The sequence below is a fragment of the Fusarium vanettenii genome (assembly GCF_000151355.1).
Source record: "Fusarium vanettenii 77-13-4 chromosome 2 genomic scaffold NECHAsca_18_chr2_1_0, whole genome shotgun sequence".
NCBI classification, from domain to species: Eukaryota; Fungi; Ascomycota; class Sordariomycetes; order Hypocreales; family Nectriaceae; genus Fusarium; species Fusarium vanettenii.
The window spans coordinates 307428-329270 of record NW_003315867.1 but is presented as its reverse complement, the minus strand read 5'-3'; the positions used below and the strand labels follow the sequence as shown (position 1 = coordinate 329270).

Sequence of the window (21843 nt, the reverse complement as noted above, 5' to 3'; positions counted from 1 at the left end):
AGAATATTTACATGTTACTTCAGTTTGGGCGTTTGAGAACCCTATATATACATATGGTTTTTGAAGATATACATGCATGAAAACCTCACCGACACTCAGAGACATACATCTCATACATCGCCGTAGACTTATCGCTGAAGAGTCAGCAAACCAGGCTTATAAGGCAAAAGATCGTAGGTTCCGCCTGAAGCAGGATCACGTCCCTGATACAGAAATTGCAAGTTGCAAGCATCAATCGTCATTGTCTGATCAGGGTCACTGCGAATCAGCTCACCGTGACTGATATCGTTTGTCCACTTGGCGCCGCTGTTGGCCTTGCCTGCAAAAGGACTGCTCTCACTCGTAGCCTGCGGTTTCCATGAACCTCCGAGGTTGTCGGTCGTGAATGAGCGGAAGTAGCGGCCGTTTGCTCCAATGGCCTCCACGATCATAAGGTACTGGTTCTGGCCTTTGACCTTGTACACTTGAACGGCTTCAAAGAGATTGTTGCGTGTGTCGCTCATGACTACCTGGTATGATGAGCCAAAACTGCCGGGAAAGTTCCCGATGGGCATGCTGGCACGGTAGATTTTGCCGTTGTCGCCGGCGAAGAACAGGTACATGTTCTTACTATCGCCAATAACAGCCTGATCAATAGGTCCGGTACCGCCGTCAGACCATGTCCCAGTGAAGAGCGGCTGGACCGACGACCAGCTATTGACGTTGGCGGGATCCTTGGACGTGCGATATGAAAAAGTAGTTGGGCCCCATTGGTAAGCCAGCACCCAGACATCCTTGGGTCGAAAGTAAAAGAGTGAGGGTGCAACGGCAGAGAAGCTCATCGTGTTCTGCTTGGCGGAGGCCATGCTGGACCAGTCCGAGAAGAGGTCGAAATTCATCGAGCCATATTTCGTCCCTGTGTCGTGAGTGGACGCGTAGACAAGGTGTTTTCCGTTATATGGCGCGTGGGTAAAGTCCTTGAGTGCGACTAGGCCTGACTTTGGATTGGCTAGCACACCAGTCGAGGTCCAGCGATAGGTAGATGGGAGAGTGCACTGAGCAGCGACACTGAGGGCCCAAGATAGGGACAAGATGGCTTTGGGGAGCATTTCGAGAGAGAACTTGCGCGTCGTATGAACGAAGCTGGCATGTGCGGATGCCAAGAGGAAAGATGAGGAAAATGCAGTGCGGACTGCTCGTATTTATATGTACGATGTAAAAGATATTTTTCGTATTGATTTACATGAGACAGACTATTCTCCCCTTGATCATTCGACCTCAGGTAGCCATCAAACAGCGTATCATACATGAAACAAGGATGAGTTCCGGCACTAAGCCCAGGACGGATGTTCCTTTTCGGCATCTAGATTCCGAGAAACACATTTTTAGAAAGTTCAAGGGCATGGGTGTAACCATAGTGAAACAAACAGAAATATTCCGGCGGAGAAATAGAATACCGTGGCCAGGTCAATCCCGAGGTCGTGTTACGACCAAAGTTTAATAAATGTGGGACATGATTAGACCTCGGCCAGTAATCCGACTACCCTGTACCACCTAGAGCCAGATCCGGGATCGTCAGCCTCAATTGACGGATATTTGATCATAGTCTAGGGATTACTAGATTACAATCGAATTTTAGAATATCAGTGCCTGTTTCATCATTTTACCAAGTGGCTTTCGGATTGTTTGAGTTATTAGTTGTGTTTTGCCAACAATGTTGGTTCGGAGCTATGCCCTTAACTCCTTGGATGCTTAACTCCTATGCCCGTGTAAGGGAACTGCCGAGATAAACGTTGTTGGATATTCAAAGATTCTATATATTTAAGGTTCAGCCGCTTTAGTTTAGGCAGGCTAGACGATTCACTCCCCATCTTTGCCCTTGCGCGTTCGTCAAAACATCAATTGCTCGTTGCTTATCAAGATACAACACTCTTATCACCCAAAATGTCCATGGTTTCACACGAACCCTTTCAACTAGTCGGCCGTTATGCTGACCGCAACCGATGGGAGAACCTCGACGGGCCTGGAGATTCGCGTATAACTGGCATACAAATCATCAAAGACGAGGCCCTCGAGGGTGCGTGGAGTGACAAAGTCGTCCTCATCACTGGTATCTCTGCTGGAATCGGCATCAAGACCATTGAAGCAATCGCGTCCACTGGGGCTACTGTCTTTGGAACGGCTCGTAACATCGATAAGGCCAAGCAGGCACTTGGCCATCTACTCGAAAGCCACGGAGACCGAATCCATCTGATGCACATGGACCAAGCCGACCTCGCCACAGTTCGTACCTGTGCCGATAGCATTCGCGAGAAGAGCAGAGGCAGGCTAAACGTTATTATCAACAACGCGGCCGTCATGAATACACCATACGAAAAGACCATGGATGGATTTGAGTTGCAGTTTCAGACAAACTACCTCTCGCACTTTCTGCTCTTCTACCTACTCAAGGACTTGCTCTTGGCCAGCTCGTCACCCACATTTCACTCACGGGTTGTGACGGTCTCATCAGCTGCTCATCGCTATGGACCCTGCCGACTCGACAATATCAACTTTGACAATGGCGAATACAATGGCTGGATGGCTTACGCCTCGAGCAAGGTGGCCAACATTCACATGACGAATCAAATTGAGCGTCTGTACGGTGCCCAAGGCCTTCACGCCTACACACTCCACCCAGGTGCTTTCATAAGCCCGAACCTGCAAAAGTTCTCCAAGGCTGAGACAGAGGCACTTAGCCAGGGAGATGACAGACTGAAGAAGTACATGATGTCTCAGGATCAGGCTTGTGCGACAACTATCTATGGTGCTGTCTCGAGTGAGATAGAAGGTCAAGGAGGTTTGTATCTAGAGGGAGCTTCTAGGTCAGGACCTTGTCCTCCTGGTTCGGATGCTGTCGAGTATGGCTACGCAAGTTGGTCTCAAGACAAGGTCAAGGAGGAAGAACTGTGGGAAAAGAGCAAGAAGTGGGCTGGCGTCTAGTGAATGAACAAATCCAATGTACAATAGGATATACTACGGAAAAAGAAGAATCTTTGCGCTTGTTTCATATGGGCGTAAGACCCAATGATACCAACACCGCAACCAAGAGTGTCCAACGACTTCTCTTCCCACAGACCGATTGTGGCAGCAGAGAAGCAAATTACTGGTATCATAGTAAACAAATAAAATCCTCATCTTGCTCCAATCTCTGCTTCCTTTTTATATACAGCGCAACGCCCCAGTCGAGCGAGTTCAATCACAAAACTCTCGAGTATCTGAACTTGGTCAAGTCGTTGAGGCGTGTATTGGCGCGCCGGCATCAGACGAAAGATGTCTGCAGCTGAAGCCAGAAGTTCCAAGTCTTTCTGAGCTTGGCTATCGAGGGGGTTCATAAGAATGTTGAGGAATAGCGTGATGATCGCAACTGTGGGGTAGAATTGGACGATCCTGGTGGCAACTTGTTAGTAAACGAAGTTCTAGGGGGAACAGAATAAAGGCCTCCACAAAGATGATGGCCATCTTTGGGGAGCCTCTTTCCAACCAGAATGTGGAACTAACCAGAAGGTTTCAGTCGCCAAGCAGGAAATTGTGGCTTTCAGATAAACAATAGTAGAACGGCTTGCTTCCAGGCAGAGAGCAAGACTAGAGTCGAGAGCAGCAGCACTAGATCCTTCCGTATCCACCTGCATGGGGCTCATCGTGGTGCATCGTCCACTAGCATGATGAATGGTGATGAGTAGGTAGAAGTACTCCAGGTGGACAAGTATCGTATGCATTCTATGCGACATATCGGTGTCTTGGAGTGACGGGAGTGATGATCGAGACATGGAAAGTGAGGGACGAATATGCGATGGCATAGAAGATCGCCATTCCTCGAGTTGTTCATCAAGCTCGCGGATGTCGCGTAGGAGTTCGGCATCTGGTTTCCGGCTTGCGTGGACCGAGTAAAGCTGGTGGTTTGCCTTTCCCTTGAGGAGACTCAAGCCTATGTCTCCAAAGAGATATGGGAAGAGACCCTCGCCTGTGCCATCGGCAAAGAAATGAGTCATGCCTCTGTCTGGTGGTGTAAGATCGCAGTATGAGTCCGTCAGAAATGGTGGCTGGCCACTTCTTAGGGCAATCTCTTTGTCAAAGAGGTAACAAATCCAGAAGAGTGCTCGGAGATGGCATCTCTCACGATCTTCTCGGGAAGCTTCGCCATGTTCAGGCAGGCTGGGAACATCAACGTTACCCCCAAGTGTTATGACCATTTTGCAGGCAACCCCATTGAGGATAGCAGCGGTCGGTAGTCGGCCCAGGTGGGCTTCGTGCAGTTGCTAGACGGTAAATATTTAGTCGAATACCTATAATGGTTCAGGTCATGACGTACCAGCATCAGCACAGTTTGTATGCCCATCAGGTTCGTATCTAGCAGTACCTCTGTGAGTAGATGCTGCGCTTCCATTGAGCATGCCTCAGGGTCAATATCCGGAAAGTCATTCGGTCCTCTAAAACAATCAATAATGGAAAGAAAGGCCAGAAAACAGCACCTGGCACTGAGATGTTCGAGTGTTGCTGTAACGTTCAGACCCTCATAGGCCAGAACAATGGTCTCACTGAATAGTGTGCCATCGAGGAAGGGAAAGGCAAACTTGAATGTAGAATTCAGGTATGTGGCAATGACTTGGTGGGTTGTGTGTCGAGACGGAAGTAGGGAAGCCCCCGAAAACCCCTGGGACAGTGCAACGGGGCTATGGAGAGCTGATGGTCGGTGGAGTGTTTCTGTCTTGAAGTTGTCACCAGCCTTGGAAAAGATCCACCTACGGCCTTCCTCGGAGAACTGCGGTATGCCTTTGTCAAGACTTATTTGTCCAAGATGGCAACCGCCATAATAGAGCTGCCCAAAAGGTTTGATGACTGTCCGGGGTGCGCGGGTTTTGGGACGTGGCAAGGCATGCTCAGAACTGATGGGCGGTTGCTCGTGGCTCGTTGTGAGAATGTCTCGATAAGGCACGTTGCCCTGCCATGTAGTGTCTTGTTGGATAATGGGAAATATGGTGGCGTCGAGACTATTTAGCTGCTCGTTGGGTACAAGGGCTGGGGGACCGTTGCTAGGAAGGGTGGCAGTAGGTATCGGAGCAGTTCGAGATTGGACATTACGGCTTGATGAAACACATCAGAATGCAATGTTTCAATAGTGCACGGGGTGTAGGTATAGTTACCTGGCAAGCATCCGTGTCTTTCCTCTCCTAGCCCTGGAGAAGGTGCATAGAAGGTTATGATGCTCGCACCAGTCACAGGGAGTCCTTGGTGACGTCCGGTCACATTGGATCTGGTATAGGAAGGGGTATTAGCGAGCTGGACCGGCTACGGGGAGATTCTACAGTAGCTCCATGCGCATCAGAGGGAAGTGCCGAGATGTGCAAAGATTAAACGAGTGGGGTATATCAAAGGCAATCTGCATAAAGGATATCGGGCCTCATACCTTTCTTTTGTGGCACCCATCACAGGCCCATTTTCCAGCCATGTTGACGGACAGGGGTCGATCGATCGATCACCAACAATGTGGAGTCGAATATTGACTTTCAAGAGATCTGAGCTGAAAAGGCGGCCTCTTCAGGAGAAGAGACGGGAAGTCGGACTGTGAAAACAAAGATATGGGGTGACACGCAAGAACAAAGTGGAAGGGGGGGAGTTCGAGCGGATATGTCCAAGGAGACGGGCCCGCGTACAAGACCAGATGAACCCGGCACTTGGGTTTCTTCAATCTCCGCTGACTTATCACCACAAGCCAATGAGATGTAGTGAGCAAGGGTTCAAGCTTAAAATGGTGTGCGCTAGCTAACCATCTTGGCGATGAATACGGGAGGGGTGGCGTGGACGCCCACTTGCCGATGTGTCCGCTGACAAAGCGGATCCTCGCTGGAAGTTTGGGAAATCGAACAAGGCCATTGATTCGCTCTGGGCAGGCTTACCGATGATTCAGCGGTCCGCGGTTTCTGATGATTGGTTACTGGTGATGTTGACGAGTTGCTACGGTTGTTGGGCTTCGTATGCTCTGTAAGCCTGGCCTGATACATTCTAATAATACGAATATGGATTGCGTGGACTTGTTATGATTGATAATTGGATTTTTGAGCTTGGTATAAGATAATGCGGCTCTCATGGAGTTTGTCTGTTTGTCAGCTCTCGTTCAATTTAGCCAACTTCGACCTTCACTCGCAAAAGTACCGACTTGTTAATTACCTGCTCTGTTATTGGTTGCTCTAATTTTCGTATATTTTTCGCTCTTTCTCTACTTCTGGACCCTCGTTCACTTCGATCCTGATCTTGAGGCAAGGGAAGTACGAATATGCCAAACCTCGGCCACGTCTCTCCTCGTCCTCGATCGATACATAGCACAAACGTCACGCTCTTGAACGCCATCCATACCTCGTACCTTCATTCCAAACCCTACCAACTCGATGCTCGAACTAGCGTTGTTGCCAACGCTTGGCATACCTCGACCCAAGTGACGCCGATCGTTGATACCTCGCTAGGCGAGAAAGTATGGGAGCATGCTCGACGTCGGCTTGAGAATAATTGTGTTCTGTTGCAGTAGGTACCAAGTTTTGCAATAGTAATGGAGGCATTATTGACAGGGATAGGTCTCTTCATCCTTCGACTCCCTCGCTATTCATCTCATTTCTCGACACACTGCCCTTCGCTATACCGTCCTCGATTCTGATCTCGCTTCGCGCCCTGCAACCCTTTCTTCATTGCGTCACACCCCACAACCCATTCACTTCACGACATGCTTCAATCGCCTTGACTCTGGATGTGAGCCTGGATGGCCGAGTTTCGAACGCTTCCTTGTCAATGCCAGCTGATGGCATTGACATCACCAGTGGTCTCTTGGGGATTGCCCCTGAAGTCGGGTATCGTGCCTTTGATGTCTTTTATTACCTCCTTACATCGGTATCGACACAAGCTGAGAGGGACTTTCTGAGTCTCAAACCGGCATCGCACTACTCTATTCTGGCCGCATCTGGAACGTATCGGCCACCTGCACACCTTGCTGCAGCTGATGATGGCGCAGCGGCAGACGACTTCCGGCAAGCCATCAGAGAGATTGGCATCAAAGGATCCACCCACCGTAAGCTCATTGCTACCCTTGCGGGTCTACTGACTCTCGGAAACACCCTCGACCAAAATGCCCCTCATGATGATGCCGTCGAAGCCTGCGAGGAGGCCAGTATCCTGTTTGGGGTTGAACCCGAGGTGCTTATCAACCTCTCTCATTCTGATCGCCGCGCATTCATGAGCAAGGTCTACGAGGCACTTGTCAACTGGGTCATTGTCAAAGCCAATGAGGCCATCGCAGCTCAGATCAGCCACTCACGGCGCGGTGCCGAGAGCCCCATGACTGTTGGGCCGAGTGGCGATGAAAGTACTCGAATCATCATTGCGGATATACCTGACTCTTCTTTGGGAAGGGCTGTTGCTCTGCAAACGAATTTCGATGAGTCCTTTGGCATCAACGCCGAGGCGATCGAGGACGGTATCGCTACACCCTCGGTTGATCCGTTGGTGTGGAAAGACGCTTGCCAAGCCATGGCAGGAAGTCCATGGTACCAAAAGATCATGGTCGACAAACAGTTGGCCGAGGATACGCGTGAGGGGGGACAACAATACCCCTTGGACAATGTCATTTTCTTGGCGGAAGAAGACAGCTTTCTTAAGGTTATTCTACCTTCCGATACGAGCACCCAGCCCAAGCAACATGTACTAGATTTGCGAGATGTTCTGGATTCGAGCAGGATCTGGTACCACCTCTGCCTCTACCCCGGATCGAACACTTCATCCGACTCAGCAGCCTCGCCTCTACCGACACCACCATGGTCTCCGAGCGACGTATCCATGCAGCTGGTATCATGGCGTCTGCGAGACTGGACCAACCGATCGTTTATCAGCCCAGCATACACTGTTGATTTCGACATCGACGAATTCATTCAGCGGTACTCGGTCGTTCATGGTTATATCTCCAGCAAGGATGATGTCAACAACTGGGCACTTGAGAGGGGATGGCACAATACCAGCCTTGCTATCGGTCAAGACCGTGTGTGGATGAGTGAGGAAGCTTGGTGGCAAGCTGAAGGCATGCTCGACATGAAACTTGCCCTCATTCGACAGCAGGGGAGCCAGAGCCAGCTTGGATTCAGGAACGAGCCCTTTACCTCTCCAAGACCTGGAAGTGTCTTTTCCGGCCTGAGTCTCAACCAGAGCGGATATGGGAGTAGGGATCACCTCTTGCTTGGAACCTACCCAGACCGAGAAGGCACTACTCCCATGACTGGGGGTCAGCTCGAAACGAAAGAGTCTTTGATCGAGATGGTGCAAGCCGATTCACCCAAGGAGCATACTATTCTTGTGACAAAAGACCCCGAGCTTGCGAAAACGACACGCATAGAAACGAAGAAAGTCGACATGAGCCGTCGAATCTGGGTTGCCTTTGTCTGGGCACTCACCTTCTGGATCCCATCACCCCTCCTTACCCATCTCGGTCGCATGCGTCGACCCGATGTTCGACAAGCATGGCGCGAGAAGTTGGCCTTGTTCTCCATCATCATATTCCTCAACGCGCTGATTCTCTTCTGGATGATTGGTCTCGGCAAGCTTCTCTGTCCAAATTCGGATAAAGCCTGGAACCGCAAGGAGGTCGCAACGCATCAGGGAGAAGACGATTTCTGGGTCAGCATCCGTGGCAAGGTCTATGACATCTCGGACTTTTGGAAACGCCAACACAGCGATACCTCCATCGAGACGACCACGACCAACATGCAGCCTCTTGCCGGATATGACATGGATCAATACTTTGTTCCTCCCTTGAACATGGCTTGTAAGGGGCTTGGTATATCTGAAAGAACTCGCCTGACGGCCAATACTACTGCTGAGTACACGACCGCAGTGCACACCTCTGGCTACTACTGCCTTGACTCGACGAGCGCTCTACACAAAGATGATTGGTACTGGACCAACTTTGAACCCGGCATCAAGGAGTATTACCACGGCGAGCTGGTTTACTCTGACAGCAAGTTCAAGGCGGAAGCTGAGGAGGGACGCCAGTGGGCTAAGTATGGCAACAAGATTTACGACCTGACGGACTACTTTTACACCCAGAGCCTTTACAAGAACGACAAGAAGTACGAGTTCTTGAATGAACAGGTTTCGAAGCTTTGGGAGGACAACCCTGGGAAAAACATCAAGGAGGAGCTTGATCTCATGCTTGAAGACACAAAGAACAAGACCAAGCATGACAACGTTGTTGCGAGTTGGAATTGCATCCAGGCCATCAGTTACAAAGGTATCTCGGATTTTCGGGAGAGTGCCAAGTGTCAGGTCAACAACTGGCTACTTCTCGCTTTCACCGTCATGGTGTGTGCGATCATTCTCACCAAATTCCTGGCAGCGCTCCGGTTCGGCTCCAAGCGTCGTCCATCGATGCAGGACAAGTTTGTCATCTGTCAGATTCCTGCCTACACAGAAGATGAGGAGTCTCTGCGGAGGGCCATCGATTCTTTGACTTGTCTGAAATACGACAACAAACGCAAGCTGATATGCGTCATTTGCGATGGCATCGCCGTGGGCCAGGGCAACGATCGCCCGACTTCGAAACTGATTCTCGAGATTCTGGGCAGCGACCCGAAACTTGATCCACCAGCCCGAGCGTTCAAGTCGATTGGATCAGGCAGCGATCAGCTGAACTACGCAAAGGTGTACTCTGGTCTTTACGAATGCGAGGGAAACATTGTTCCATACATCGTCATCGCCAAGGTCGGCAAGGAATCCGAGCAAACACGTCCTAAGCCTGGCAACCGTGGAAAACGAGACTCCCAGATGCTTCTGTTGAGCTTTCTGAACAGGGTATACCATGAGTCACCCATGAACCCGCTGGAACTCGACATGTTTCACCACATCAACGACGTTATCGGTGTTGACCCGCGGTTGTACGAGTTTCTCCTCATGGTCGACGCCGACACGGCTGTTCATGAAGATGCATTGAATCATCTTGTTGCCGCGTGTGCAAACAATACAAAGATTGCTGGCATTTGTGGAGAAACGAGGTTAGAGAATGACGAGAAGAGTTGGTGGACCATGATTCAGATCTATGAGTATTTCATATCTCATCATTTGGCCAAGGCTTTTGAGTCTTTGTTTGGATCAGTCACCTGCTTGCCTGGATGGTACATTCCCAAGTTCTCGTTTCATGAAACCCTGCTGACGATTTTAGCTTTACAATGTACCGATTGAGATCATTTGACGGGAAGAAGCCTCTGATCATTTCAGACGCTGTCCTTCGAGAGTACTCTGTCTGCGACGTTGAAACCCTCCATCTCAAAAACCTCCTCTCTCTCGGCGAAGATCGTTACTTGACGACGCTGATGATCAAACATTTCCCTCGAATGTGGCTCAAATTCCTCCCTGAAGCCCAATGCCAAACCGTCGCCCCCGAGTCATGGAAAGTGTTGCTCTCTCAACGAAGAAGATGGATCAACTCGACCATCCACAACTTGGTTGAACTCATGCGTCTGGAAAACATGTGTGGCGTGTGCTGCTTTAGCATGAGGGTTGTTGTCTTTGCCGACTTGTTTGGAACCATCATCTTTCCGGCGACATGTGTGTATCTGGTATATCTAATGTACCGGGTCATCACCAACACGGGACAGTTTCCCTTGATCTCCATCATTCTCTTGGCGGCGACCTACGGCCTTCAGGCGTTGCTGTTCCTTCTGAAAAGGCAGTGGCAGCACATTGGCTGGATGATCATCTACCTGATGGCATTGCCGGTGTATTCCTTCTTCCTCCCTCTTTATTCTTTCTGGAACCAAGACAATTTCTCTTGGGGGAATACTCGAGTTGTCATTGGTGAAAAGGGCGACAAGCAGGTTGTTGCTGTTGATGATGATGAAGGCTTTGATCCTGCTTCTATTCCACTTCAGAGATGGAGCGATTACGCTGTGGTCAACAATCTCCCCAATCGATACTACCAAGAGACTCCACGACATTCCGTTTATGGCACCGAGCCGGACACCTCGTTCATCCGGAACTCCTACTTTCCCGCCCAGTCTACTGTGATGCCGGGCAACCAGTCAGCTATTGGCGTTGACGGGTACGGCCAACATGGGTCATGGAATCGACGCTCGACGATGACTTTGGGCGTGACATCCCATTCACCACAGCCCGACAGACCAAAAACCTCGTTTGGCTTCAATGAACCTGGAAGGGAGAGAGATACTCTCAGGACACAGAGCGGACTGGGTTTGACAACCCCTCGGACCCTGAGCCGGCTTGGTGGAGACGGGCCGGGCCTGAGCAACGAGGTCATCTCGGCCTCGATCAAATGGACTCTTCAGGAGGCAGATCTAGATACCATCACGAAACGCCAGGTTCGTGCCATTGTTGAGCGACGCCTGGACACGGAGTTGGGTGGTGAGCAATTGGCCTTCTTCAGTCAAGAGCTTGACCGTCAGCTGCAGGAGATGGAGTCAAGTGCATGAGATTACGGCCTTTTTAACAATTTAATTTCTTCTCTGGATGTCATTAGAGCTTTGTGTAGAATCACTAATAGATGGCGGCTTTGGACAATCGCTTTGGCTGGAACGCTGGGTATTGCAGGTTTTGCTCAGTGCAGGTGCTTGAGGTTTGAACAGGGTACTTCAAAATAGCAGCACTTTTAAGCTTCAAGCTTAAATAATGCAAAACTCAATATTGGGACTGAAAAAAAAAAAAAAAAAAGCCATTCTGCATGCCGTAGAAGCTCCCTTTGCACGCAGTAAACACACCAACACGCACAAGTGTGTAAATACCAGTCCGAGCTAATGGCCGTACGGCCATCAATGCGTAAAAAGAAGTATTTACCCGCTACACGTGTCAACGGGTAGTTCCTCGATAGCTCTTATCAGACTTGTGGCTTGAAAGCTCGGTTACAGTGAGGTGAGGCCGCCAGTCAGTACCCTAGTCACAGCAAAGCCCCCTTGACACGTCATCAGTCATCAAGCCTCTTCTCGCTGGTTCAGAAACTCCATCGTCGGACTTATATTGCCCCATTATCCGCCTGTGTTCAACTACCTTGGCGCACCCTTTGCCCTCGATTGTTCGAGCATAAGCAGACCACTTCTTGCAGGATTCAATGGAGGCGCCTGCTATTACAGTTACGGCCCCATCTGGGCTCTCATCTTTATCTGGGGGCCTACCAGTCTGCTCACTCTGCCATCGCCGAAAAGTTGGATGCGATCGTCAATACCCATGCAGCAACTGTGTAAAGGTTTGTTCGACATTCCAGCATACTTCCAATCATAGCACACGATATACTATAGCAGGGACTGATTGAGGTCGTTCAGATCGGCGCTTTCTGCAGACCAAGGTCTCCCCCTCCCCCTCGAAAGAAAAGAGGCCCAAATCCCGACCTGTTGGCGAGACTCACCCATTGTGAGAAGCTCCTTGCGGAATGCGAAGCAGCTCACAATCAACAACCGCCTCCTCCTCCTTCTTCTTCTACTTCTCAAGAGCCTAGTGTTGGTCCCAAACCAATAGTACCAGGGAAGCTTGTGCTGGGAGATGGAGTGGTTAACTTTACCGACAGCCCAAGGTGGGCTGCTCTCCACGAAGAGGTAGTTAGAGCTTGGGATGACATGAAGTGCAATGATGCTAACCATTATGAATAGCTTGGAGCAATGCGCGAGTTAGTCGACGTGGATCACAGTAAAGTATCACCACCATCACCAGACGACAGCCTAGACGATGGACTATCACCCGATTCCGATACCGACCATGAGTTTCGTTTTCTGCCCAGTCAAATCTTTTATCTCTGGAAAATATTCCTAAATCGAGTTCACCCAGTCACCAAGATCCTCCACGCGCCATCCACACAACTCCACGTGGTTGAAGCTGCTTGCACATCTGGCAGCGGTCTATCAGATACGACACAAGCCCTACTGTTTTCCATCTACAACACCGCTTTGTTCACCCTTTCAAATGACGAGTGCCTAGAGTATCTGGGACGACATAAAAAACAGGTTTCTCAGTCTTGTGCCAAGGCTCTGCGAGTGCGCCTTCGACAGACCAACTTTCTCAGATCCGCCAGCTTAACAACGCTTCAGGCTCTGGCACTTTACTTGGTAAGCTTGAGGCAAGCCTTGTGTAATTCTTTTCAATTGTTAATCAAGTCTTTGGTAGTTTTCTATCCAAGGTCATCATGACACCCATGCCACTTGGATATTCAGCGGCATCTGTGTCCGCATAGCACAAAAGATGGGCCTCCACCGAGACGGCGAGGCTCTTGGACTTCCTCCGTTCGAGACTGAAATCAGACGCCGGCTATGGTGGCGGATCTACATGTTGGACGCCCGCTGTGGCCTCAAATCAGGACTAGGACCATCCATGCTGCCCTCAATTGGCGACTGCAAGATGCCTTCAAACCTAAACGACTCAGAGCTGCATCCCGACTCGACGACATATTTCCGGGACCGAGATGGTCCCAGTGAGATGGCCGTCTCTTTCTTGATTTACAACATGGGCAAGTTTCTTGCCGAAAGACCCAACGTCGAAGCCAGTGTGATCCAACATGAGATCGACATCACCAGCGCCCTCCCTCAAGCACCAGATCGACTCGCCGAGTTACAAAGCCTGGGCAAGGAAGTCGAAGGCAAGCTCAGCCATATCGTGGACCGATTTGCAGATCCATCGGATCCAAATGTCTACCAACTGGCAGGCCACGTCAAATCCCAGATACTCGGCAGAGTACAAATAATGGCCTCCATGCCTCCAGGACAGCTAGGCAGCGTGACCTCTCAGCCTTTGAAACCGGCTGAAAAGCTGTTTCAAGTTGCTGTCAGGGTATTCGAGCAGTCAGTCGGCGAGTACGAGGCATGTGAAGGGATTGGCTTCCTCTGGTATATCAAGATGCACTTCCAGCTGGATCTTTTTGCTTTCATGGTCTCTCAGCTATCTCGGCAGCCAGTGAGTGACATGGTTGAAAAGGCGTGGGACCTAATCTCCAAAGTCTACCATTATCACGACGAGTTGTTTGATGCGTCAGAAAAGTCGAATCTAGCCCTGGCTACTGCTATCACGTCAGCGTGGGAAAAAAGGCATGGGCCCATTTTTGCCAGATTGGTTCATGATGTTCAAGCGCCGGCCTACATACAAAGACTTGGTACAATGGTCGCTGTCGATTCCGCTGCACTAACCATGGCATCTGTAACTCTATCTGATGTGGTTGGGGATAATCACACTGAACTTGCACCACCGTTGGACGATTTTTCTTTGGCGTTCCTTGACCCTTCAGGTCCGGGTTTACAATTTCCTGGAATGTTTTGAAGGTGTGGTTTAAGTCGAAAGTACTTAATTAGAATGTGTTTAATGCAATATAAATAATTCATTCGACCTCACTCGAACCTTTGGGATATGCAAAGCTATACATCATATACCTACTCCCCTCCGATCAAACATATGATATGCCAATTCCTCTATAATTAGTTACAAATGAGACTGTTCCCCCTAAAAAAAGACTTTGGTGAAGTCCCAAGACTATTACCCACAACCAGCGACTCCCGTGAGCATGCTTCAACTCCCTCTCCCTTGCGTGCCATTGGAAGATCCCATCCCGCCTATGCGAGCATCGCCACTCTTCGAGAGACATGTCCCTAGCCAACTACTCAATCCCTCAATCCCCATCAATGGTGATATGATGTAAGGACCTCAGCTTCATCCGTTTGGGCCCTACCATCCTCCATCTCATGATCCATGTTCTTGTAGTTGGGATTCTGAACAACCTGACTCGGATGTCGTACGTTGAACACGACACAAACGAAAGACATCAACATGGTGTCCAGACAGTAAAGGTAAGCTTCTGATGTCTGCAGCACACTAGTTTGTCCAGCTGCGAACTCGGCCACTCTGAAGATGGATCGGATCATGATCAGTAGCGAGACAAAGTAGAGGACCAAAATGTACTGGTTCCAAGGGAGAGGTGTTTCCTCGCTTGTCTTGGTAGGTTGGCGGACAATTCGCCAGTGAAAGATGGAGATAACAATGATGAAGCCAGCGAAGAAGGCAATCTGGATACCTAGGCCGATAAGAACGACATTCTGGCCCAGGTCAACACCGTCCTTGTCATCAGCGCCAGCCATGATTCCACCGCCTTGAGATAAGTTAATGAATCTAGTCCTCAAGTTGGGCATCGCAGGTTCACTCACCAATGCCCTGGACTGCAAACGACAAGACGTCGCCCAACACAAAGATCTTGGTCAACCATTTTGTTCGAATGATGGAAAAGTGCTCAGCGTCCAGCACCCTGATGAGTCGGCCAAGGATCATGTAAATGGACGCCGCAAACAAGGCTGGGGCGAGAAGTAGAAGAAGAGTCTGCATGATGAATGGTACATCGGAGTAATTCGGGCTTTCATCGGCATTGTAGGCGCGGGCTGCATGTCCTACTACCTCGACTGCGACGGAAGACGATCAGTTACATGTCAGACTCCAAGGAAGCGATGACTTACACAGAAGCCCAATAAAGAAGGCGATAAAGTACCATGTTCTTCCTCTCACGAGTTGATAGACGTGAAAAAAACCAGACAGACTGAACAGGACTGCAAAGAGAATGGCAGCTGCGAGCGAGGGGGTGTAGTGGTATTTCGAAGGAGGACCAGTAACAGCTTCAGCCATTTTGGAAGTTCTTGTTCAAGTTGTGATGGAGAATCTCTGAGCAGGGGTTGCTAGTGTGCGTGATTTTGTTTGATCGAAAGACGAGCTGAGGTTATCAAGAGACTTTACCTGCATCTACAAGCAAGTGTTATATAAATCTTGAACATGCCCGGCTGTCGACTCGACGAATCCTCCCCTATCGCCCTAGCGCCCACTGCCCTCGCTTGAAAATTGATCAAGGCTGAATCTCGTGGCACCACGTCAGCGGCTCCCTGAGACTTGAACACGAGCCAATTAAGGCTTACCAATGCGAAATCCGCCATGATTCAGGGTCCGTCTTGAGAATCAACATGGCGGGGGTCGGAGTCGTGATAACCGCCGAGCCAATCACATCATCCCAATACCCCTGCTCGTCACGGAAATGGTAAGCGGGTCTCATCTGAGACCCTGGTCGTCGTCGGCGCTTTCAAAACCCCGACAGCCAAAATCCACGTCTCGTCAGCCACCACAGTTACGTTGGTCGTATCTTGACGAGTAGCAACCTTTTGATTAATGGTGGAATTAAGAAGGGTTCCAGACCTGCACTGGAATGGCGTCGCATAGGTTGCGGAAAAAGCCACTTGCACAGCCCTCGGCGCTTCTGGAAATCCCGAACCTGTGAGTGAGATCGATGAACCGAAGAATACGTAAACATTGATGTTTACCTAGGACATGCTAGAGAATCCATTTGGGGTGTTCTAGATTCCCAACAGGGTGGGATGACCGTGGGCCATTTATTCTGTCTCTATCAATTCTTACCCTTGCCCTCCAGCGCTGAATTCTCACCAAACAACCTTCAAGTTTTGACGGATTTCAAAAGTAGCCATTGGGATTTTTCGAGATAGCGAACAGTGGACAAATGCCTGTTGCAAGACCGACAAAAACCTCAAATCGAGTCCAGAGGATCAATTTACCAACTACGCCTTACTGCTTCGAATACATCACGATGTGGTTGTTGTTACACGACAGTGCATCAAGAGGTGTGGAGGATGGACTAAGCTTAAGCCCAGTGCTAAGAGTTTCAGAGGTCTTCAAAAAGAATGTTAATTAAAAACCAAGAAATATTATAATACTAGCCGACCAAGATTGTGAAGGGGCCACGCTTCCCACGTAGCCAGCGCTCTCAACCATGGAGCGGGAACGACTACCCTGCACTTTGGTGAGTTTATCAAACTCATGACAACGCCCCGTTTAATGGAAAACCATCAATTCAATCTCACTTATTTCTCTCGTCTTACTCATTCTAGGGTTTTCCATAAAGACTTCCGTTATGAGTTCGCGAAAGTTAATGGCTTGCAGCCCTGTCTCTTGCTGTCGGCTCCGAGGCTGGCGTGTGCCGACCCCGGACTCCCACGGCTTTGTCCATGACCACTTCCGATGGCACTATTACCGCTTCCACCATTACCACTACTTCCGTTAGTATAGAGACCGTTTCTGTTGCCAGCACCTAGTTAGACTTCTGTTGTCTTCTCCGAGAGGAGCACCTCGGCCGATACTTCTGAGGTGACGACTGAAAGGGCTTCGGTGAAGGCTTCCACTACTGTCACCCAGGCTCCTCTGCAGCCCATGGTCACAGCAAAGGTGACTCTCAAGATGCCATCAGGACTCTACCATACCCTCGTACTGAAGGACGAGAACAACTACCTCCTGGCCAACTACGCTTCCGAAGACACAATCGCATTCATCCGGGAGGGTGGCACCATCACCCGGGGCTAGAATGGCTACAAGAATCTCGCCTTGTACAACCCCTCGATCGATAAGGGCATCCTCTAGCTCCTGACCGACGCACAAGCCCATTTTGTACCACACGAGGATGTCACTTGCAGCCTGGCCTTGACGATACCATCCACTGCGAGGTTCTTTCAAAGGGCTTCGTCAATCTCTACCTATGTGGATCATACATCTGCTTGGGCAAGCCTGGCATTGACGATAGTTGGTGCTACTCTATCAGCGGCAATATATAGATGGCCTCTTTGTGACTCTTCAAGTCTGGATAGTGAGAGAGAAATTCAGGGACTTGAGGGCATTGCGTATCTTAATAATCAGAAGACGAACCAGTGTATTTCATGGAAGGTCAGAAAGCCAACTAGAGCCAGTTACTTGGCTCCTTCGTTGTATATTCCTTATTGGACTTTCCCTCTCGAGTCGACAGGCCATATCTCCTCAATCACCCCCTTCCGATAAGCGTAGTAGAAGTCGTGCAAGTTGATGGTTGGATCAATGTGGCTGGGAATCATCTCAACCCTGTCGCCAACATCTAAAGCAGGTGTTCCCTCTTCCCAGCTCAACGAGCCATGCTCATCGCCCAAGTTCTGATGCTTGTACCTTGGATCCTTGCACTCGGCCAGCCCGCTGTCTGTAGTCAATGACTTGAGACCAGTGTCGATTGTGACTTGTCTGTCGCCCTGCTTGCTGACGACAGTAGACAGGAGGGTTAGACTGTTGGAGTAAAAGGTGCCCACGGCGTTGCGGTAGTCTGTGTCCATGAAGATGAAGGAACCGGGCTGCAGTTCAGTCACGCCGGGAACAGTAGCACAGAACTCGGCGGTGCCCGTTCCACCTGTGGTAACCACGTCGATATTGAAGCCCTCCTTGCGCAGCAGATCAGCAGTGTCGGTCAAGGTCTTCATCGACTCAAGACACTGCTTCTTGCGGTCCTCTCGGCTGTGGAGATGCTGCAAGTGACCTTCGTATCCTTGGATTCCGATTAACCGTAGATGTTTCAGGCTGCTGATATGCTTTGCGAGAGCTACAGCTGGTTGTCCAGCAGCAACACCTGTGCGACGAAGTCCCACATCCAAATCCACCAAGACAGAAATGGGCTCCGTGATGCCAGACTTTTCCAAGGCGTCGTTGATGGCACTTGCGCCAACCTCGCTATCCACCACAATTCGTATCGTCTTGTGCTTCCTAAACAGCTCAACAAGTCTCTTCACCTTGACGGGGCCGATGATTTCGCAAGTAATGAGGATGTCATCGAACCCCGCAGCTGTGATAGCCTCGGCTTCTGAGACTTTGGCCACGCAGCAGCCTTTTGCGCCCGCGGCGACAAGCTTGCGAGCGAGGATGGCGCTTTTCGTAGTTTTAAGGTGAGGGCGAATGTTGAGGCCGGTGGGTAGGAGGCTATCAAATAGCTTCTTGATGTTGGCTTCCATGAGATCCAGATCGACAATCATGGATGGGGTGTCGAGGCTATCTAGCCCATCGCCGACGTTTGGGGAGTACATTTTGGCTGTGGGTATTGATTGAATGGCCTGAGACAAGTTTGAAGATGGCGGAGAATTAAGGTCGAGGGTCTGACCTGTCTAGTATTTATAATCTGGTAGTTCAGTTGTCGGTCGGAACGACGAAAGGGCGCGATTTACAAGCACCGCGACTGGTGATTTTGTGTCGCAAAGTCTCGAAACATTGGCCGAAGGTAGCCGGCTCCAAATCTGGGAGCCGATATCTGAGGGGAACTTGTCAACCCTCACGATAGTCTCCTCAGTGGAGCTTGACTAACTATCTAATCTACCTACTTGATGGCCTTTGCCGCTACATACTTAGTAGAAAGTGGAACTGCCGCGTTTTGAAACTGGTCATGGTGGATGGCTGCATGTTTGTTAATTGATAAGCCCTCTACTCCGTGCAAGGCGTCCACTATTGATCCTCTGTAATTGTGATGGACTGTCCTAATGTCTACGAGGCTTGATTGATCAAGTACGCCACTCATCCTACCCGGCAAAAGAGATTAAAAAGGCATAAGGAGCCCCTGCAAGGCATCCGCGTTATGGCTGACCAGTTACCCGTCGCAATTAATCTGCTGACAGCAGATCGGCAGTTCTGCAATGAACGACACACATGAAACGTGAACCCGCTAGCGAGGCCGGTAATCAAGTTGAGTTGACGCAGAAAAAGAAATATAGTAACGGTAACCAGCATCACCTCCTCTCATTTGCGCAAACTGCCTCTTCGGGAGAAGAGATAACAAGCCTAATTTCACGCGCCCAAGCCACTCGCGACGCCAAGTTGTTTGGCCTTGACGCTTATTGGCCACCGCCGTCAAGAGTGTTGGGTGTTGGTCGCACAGCATAGGCAACCAACAGACAAACCGTCAAGAGGCTGGGGTGCTTCCCGGATTGCCTCCCTATTGGACAGGGGGGCTAATCAGGCTGGCGGACTGTACGGATGAGCTTACAAAAGGGTCATGGACTCCCAACAGGTTTACTGTCTGTTGGTTTCCCATCATTTGATGGCACTGAAGCACTGCTGAATGTCACTCAAGACGCGGTGCACCCGCGCATTCTAACAACAACTCAGCGGAAAAGGTCAGTTTAACGCCTCTGCTGGTGCAATCCTGGCATTCACTTTGGCAGTGACAGGGGAACTGAAGTGACGCATACAGAATCGGTCAGGTGACGCAACCATCGCCAAAATGAGCGATATTGCAGACACAGCAGCAGCCAAGCAATCCGAAGTCACAGCCTGGTTCGCGCAATGTCAAGAGAAAGAGAGAATCAAGACACCCCGGGAGCTATTCCAGGAGAAACATGCAGCCCAAAGAGCCGTCATTGACGAGGAGCTCAGGTCGCTCATAGGGCTGGACCCCGAAAGCGATGTGACTTCAACCGGAGACCGGCTTGTTCGCTATGCTGGGCAACTAAAGGAGCTTGAACAGACACATGCATCTACCAAGGAGACCAAGGATCGCGCTTTTGCGGAAGAAGTAGAAGAGCGACACAAGAAGTTCTTTGCTTCGTTTATCGACATTGTGGGTGTTGATCTTGCAGGGAGGTGGATGAGAGAACTGCAGGGACAACCAACACCCGTTGAAGAGGACACACCCATGCGTGATCATCCAGATCCCCAGCCAGAGACTTCAGCTACTCGAGAGAACCAAGTCCAGCCACCAAAGTCCCCTGCGAATACACGCACTAGGGCGAGGAAGGACCAAGAGAAAGAACAAGAATCTCATGAGGACACGGCGACAAGCGATGACCAGCCCCAGCTGAATGGCGAGCCTCAAAGAAAGAAAACCACTATCCGACAGGGTCCAGAAGAATGGCGACCTCCAGATCCGAGTTCACCGCGGCCCCGACGAGCCCAGTCCCAGACAGACTCACCCTCCGCTTCGAACCAACAAAATGCGACACCTGTCCAGCGTCACTCGGCTGCTCGAACGGGCGGAAGCAATCGAAAGAGACCGGCAAGTCCATCTGGATCGAGAAACGACCCGGAGAAACGCCCTCGCGTTGACGAGCCTCTTACCGAAAGATCCATCGACTTCGATCAAGTCTTTCAAGACGGAAACGCGGATATCAAGTACACGATCGCCCGATACCCTCGCAAAGACGGCAACTGGTACATTCTAGAGTGCAAGGAACATGGCCAGCATTTCACCAACAACCCCATCCTTGGCGCCGCTAAACACCTGGCGACTGCAGTTCATGGCAACTTGCCAAGAAAGCACGAACTGGCTGTTAGTATTCTGGGCACGCTTGTCAAGAACTGCACTCAAACGAGGGCGGAGATGAATAACGAGGTGGCCCAAGAAGCTTTCGATCAAGGGCTTGGGATTCCGGTGTCGGTTAGGCGCCCGAACCGACCACGGTTCGACGGTGGAACTGCTGAACCCCGTGTCGTGACACCTGGTCACCCTCACACGCGCAGTAGTCAGGTCGTGTCTGGTATCATGAACCCCAAACCAGGCGAGATCTACGCCGCTTACTGGAAGAGCTCTAGAAGCTTCTACCCGGTTCTCATCCTGCCCTGGGGAAGCTTCCAGAATATTGGTTTCAAGGGCTCCCTCCTCGACACGGGACTGCTGGACGACACGCCATCCTGCTATGTTGTCGATGGGGAAACAGCGGAGTGGGCAGACGGTTACGAGGACGGCGGCCATTTGGCTTCGAAGCGCCAGTTCCCTGTTGTTTACTTTGATGAGCTCAAGTTTCCCGAGGAGAGTTCTGTGGGTTGGGTTAATGTTGCTGATCTGAAGCACTTTGACCCACACGACATGAGCATCATTCAAAGAGACTCTGTCGGCGAGTTTATCGAGAACCAGAAGAGTCAGAACCCCGATACCATTATCAGAAGTGAGTCTATTGTGGGATGGATGCCTATTTTTGCCTCTAACTGTTGATATCTAGTCGGGTCAGAATCTCCCGTTCGTCGTGAGGAGCCAGATATTCTGGACAGAGG

At 50.3% G+C, this 21843-nt stretch overlaps 7 protein-coding genes across 7 annotated transcripts; 3 read left to right on the top strand and 4 right to left on the bottom strand.

Moving 5' to 3' along the window:
• Positions 1-128: 128 nt before the first annotated feature.
• On the bottom strand, positions 129-1088 carry NECHADRAFT_34339 (uncharacterized protein; the record flags this gene model as incomplete). Its single annotated transcript, XM_003045705.1, has 1 exon — positions 129-1088. One exon carries the CDS (start codon positions 1086-1088, stop codon positions 129-131), a length of 960 nt encoding a protein of 319 aa, XP_003045751.1.
• Positions 1089-1923: 835 nt separating this feature from the next.
• Positions 1924-2961, top strand: NECHADRAFT_75922 (uncharacterized protein; the record flags this gene model as incomplete). The annotated part of the gene is made up of 1 exon (XM_003046275.1): positions 1924-2961. One exon carries the CDS (start codon positions 1924-1926, stop codon positions 2959-2961), a length of 1038 nt encoding a protein of 345 aa, XP_003046321.1.
• Positions 2962-3152: 191 nt separating this feature from the next.
• Positions 3153-5467, bottom strand: NECHADRAFT_75921 (uncharacterized protein; the record flags this gene model as incomplete). The annotated part of the gene is made up of 5 exons (XM_003045704.1): positions 3153-3408; positions 3520-4277; positions 4331-5102; positions 5163-5272; positions 5426-5467. The coding sequence occupies 5 exons, from the start codon at positions 5465-5467 to the stop codon at positions 3153-3155; spliced, it is 1938 nt and encodes a 645-aa protein (XP_003045750.1).
• Positions 5468-6292: 825 nt separating this feature from the next.
• NECHADRAFT_32764 (uncharacterized protein) lies at positions 6293-10961 on the top strand (the record flags this gene model as incomplete). Its single annotated transcript, XM_003046274.1, has 4 exons — positions 6293-6537; positions 6588-7419; positions 7699-10163; positions 10211-10961. Coding segments are annotated over 4 exons (4293 nt in total), but the record flags the coding sequence as incomplete, so codon positions are not given.
• Positions 10962-12109: 1148 nt separating this feature from the next.
• NECHADRAFT_75919 (uncharacterized protein) lies at positions 12110-14298 on the top strand (the record flags this gene model as incomplete). Its single annotated transcript, XM_003046273.1, has 4 exons — positions 12110-12244; positions 12297-12590; positions 12645-13097; positions 13156-14298. The coding sequence occupies 4 exons, from the start codon at positions 12110-12112 to the stop codon at positions 14296-14298; spliced, it is 2025 nt and encodes a 674-aa protein (XP_003046319.1).
• A 356-nt stretch (positions 14299-14654) lies between these two features.
• On the bottom strand, positions 14655-15645 carry NECHADRAFT_33462 (uncharacterized protein; the record flags this gene model as incomplete). The annotated part of the gene is made up of 3 exons (XM_003045703.1): positions 14655-15121; positions 15177-15425; positions 15480-15645. The coding sequence occupies 3 exons, from the start codon at positions 15643-15645 to the stop codon at positions 14655-14657; spliced, it is 882 nt and encodes a 293-aa protein (XP_003045749.1).
• Positions 15646-17786: 2141 nt separating this feature from the next.
• On the bottom strand, positions 17787-18818 carry NECHADRAFT_32611 (uncharacterized protein; the record flags this gene model as incomplete). The annotated part of the gene is made up of 1 exon (XM_003045702.1): positions 17787-18818. One exon carries the CDS (start codon positions 18816-18818, stop codon positions 17787-17789), a length of 1032 nt encoding a protein of 343 aa, XP_003045748.1.
• Between the last annotated feature and the right edge of the window lie 3025 nt (positions 18819-21843).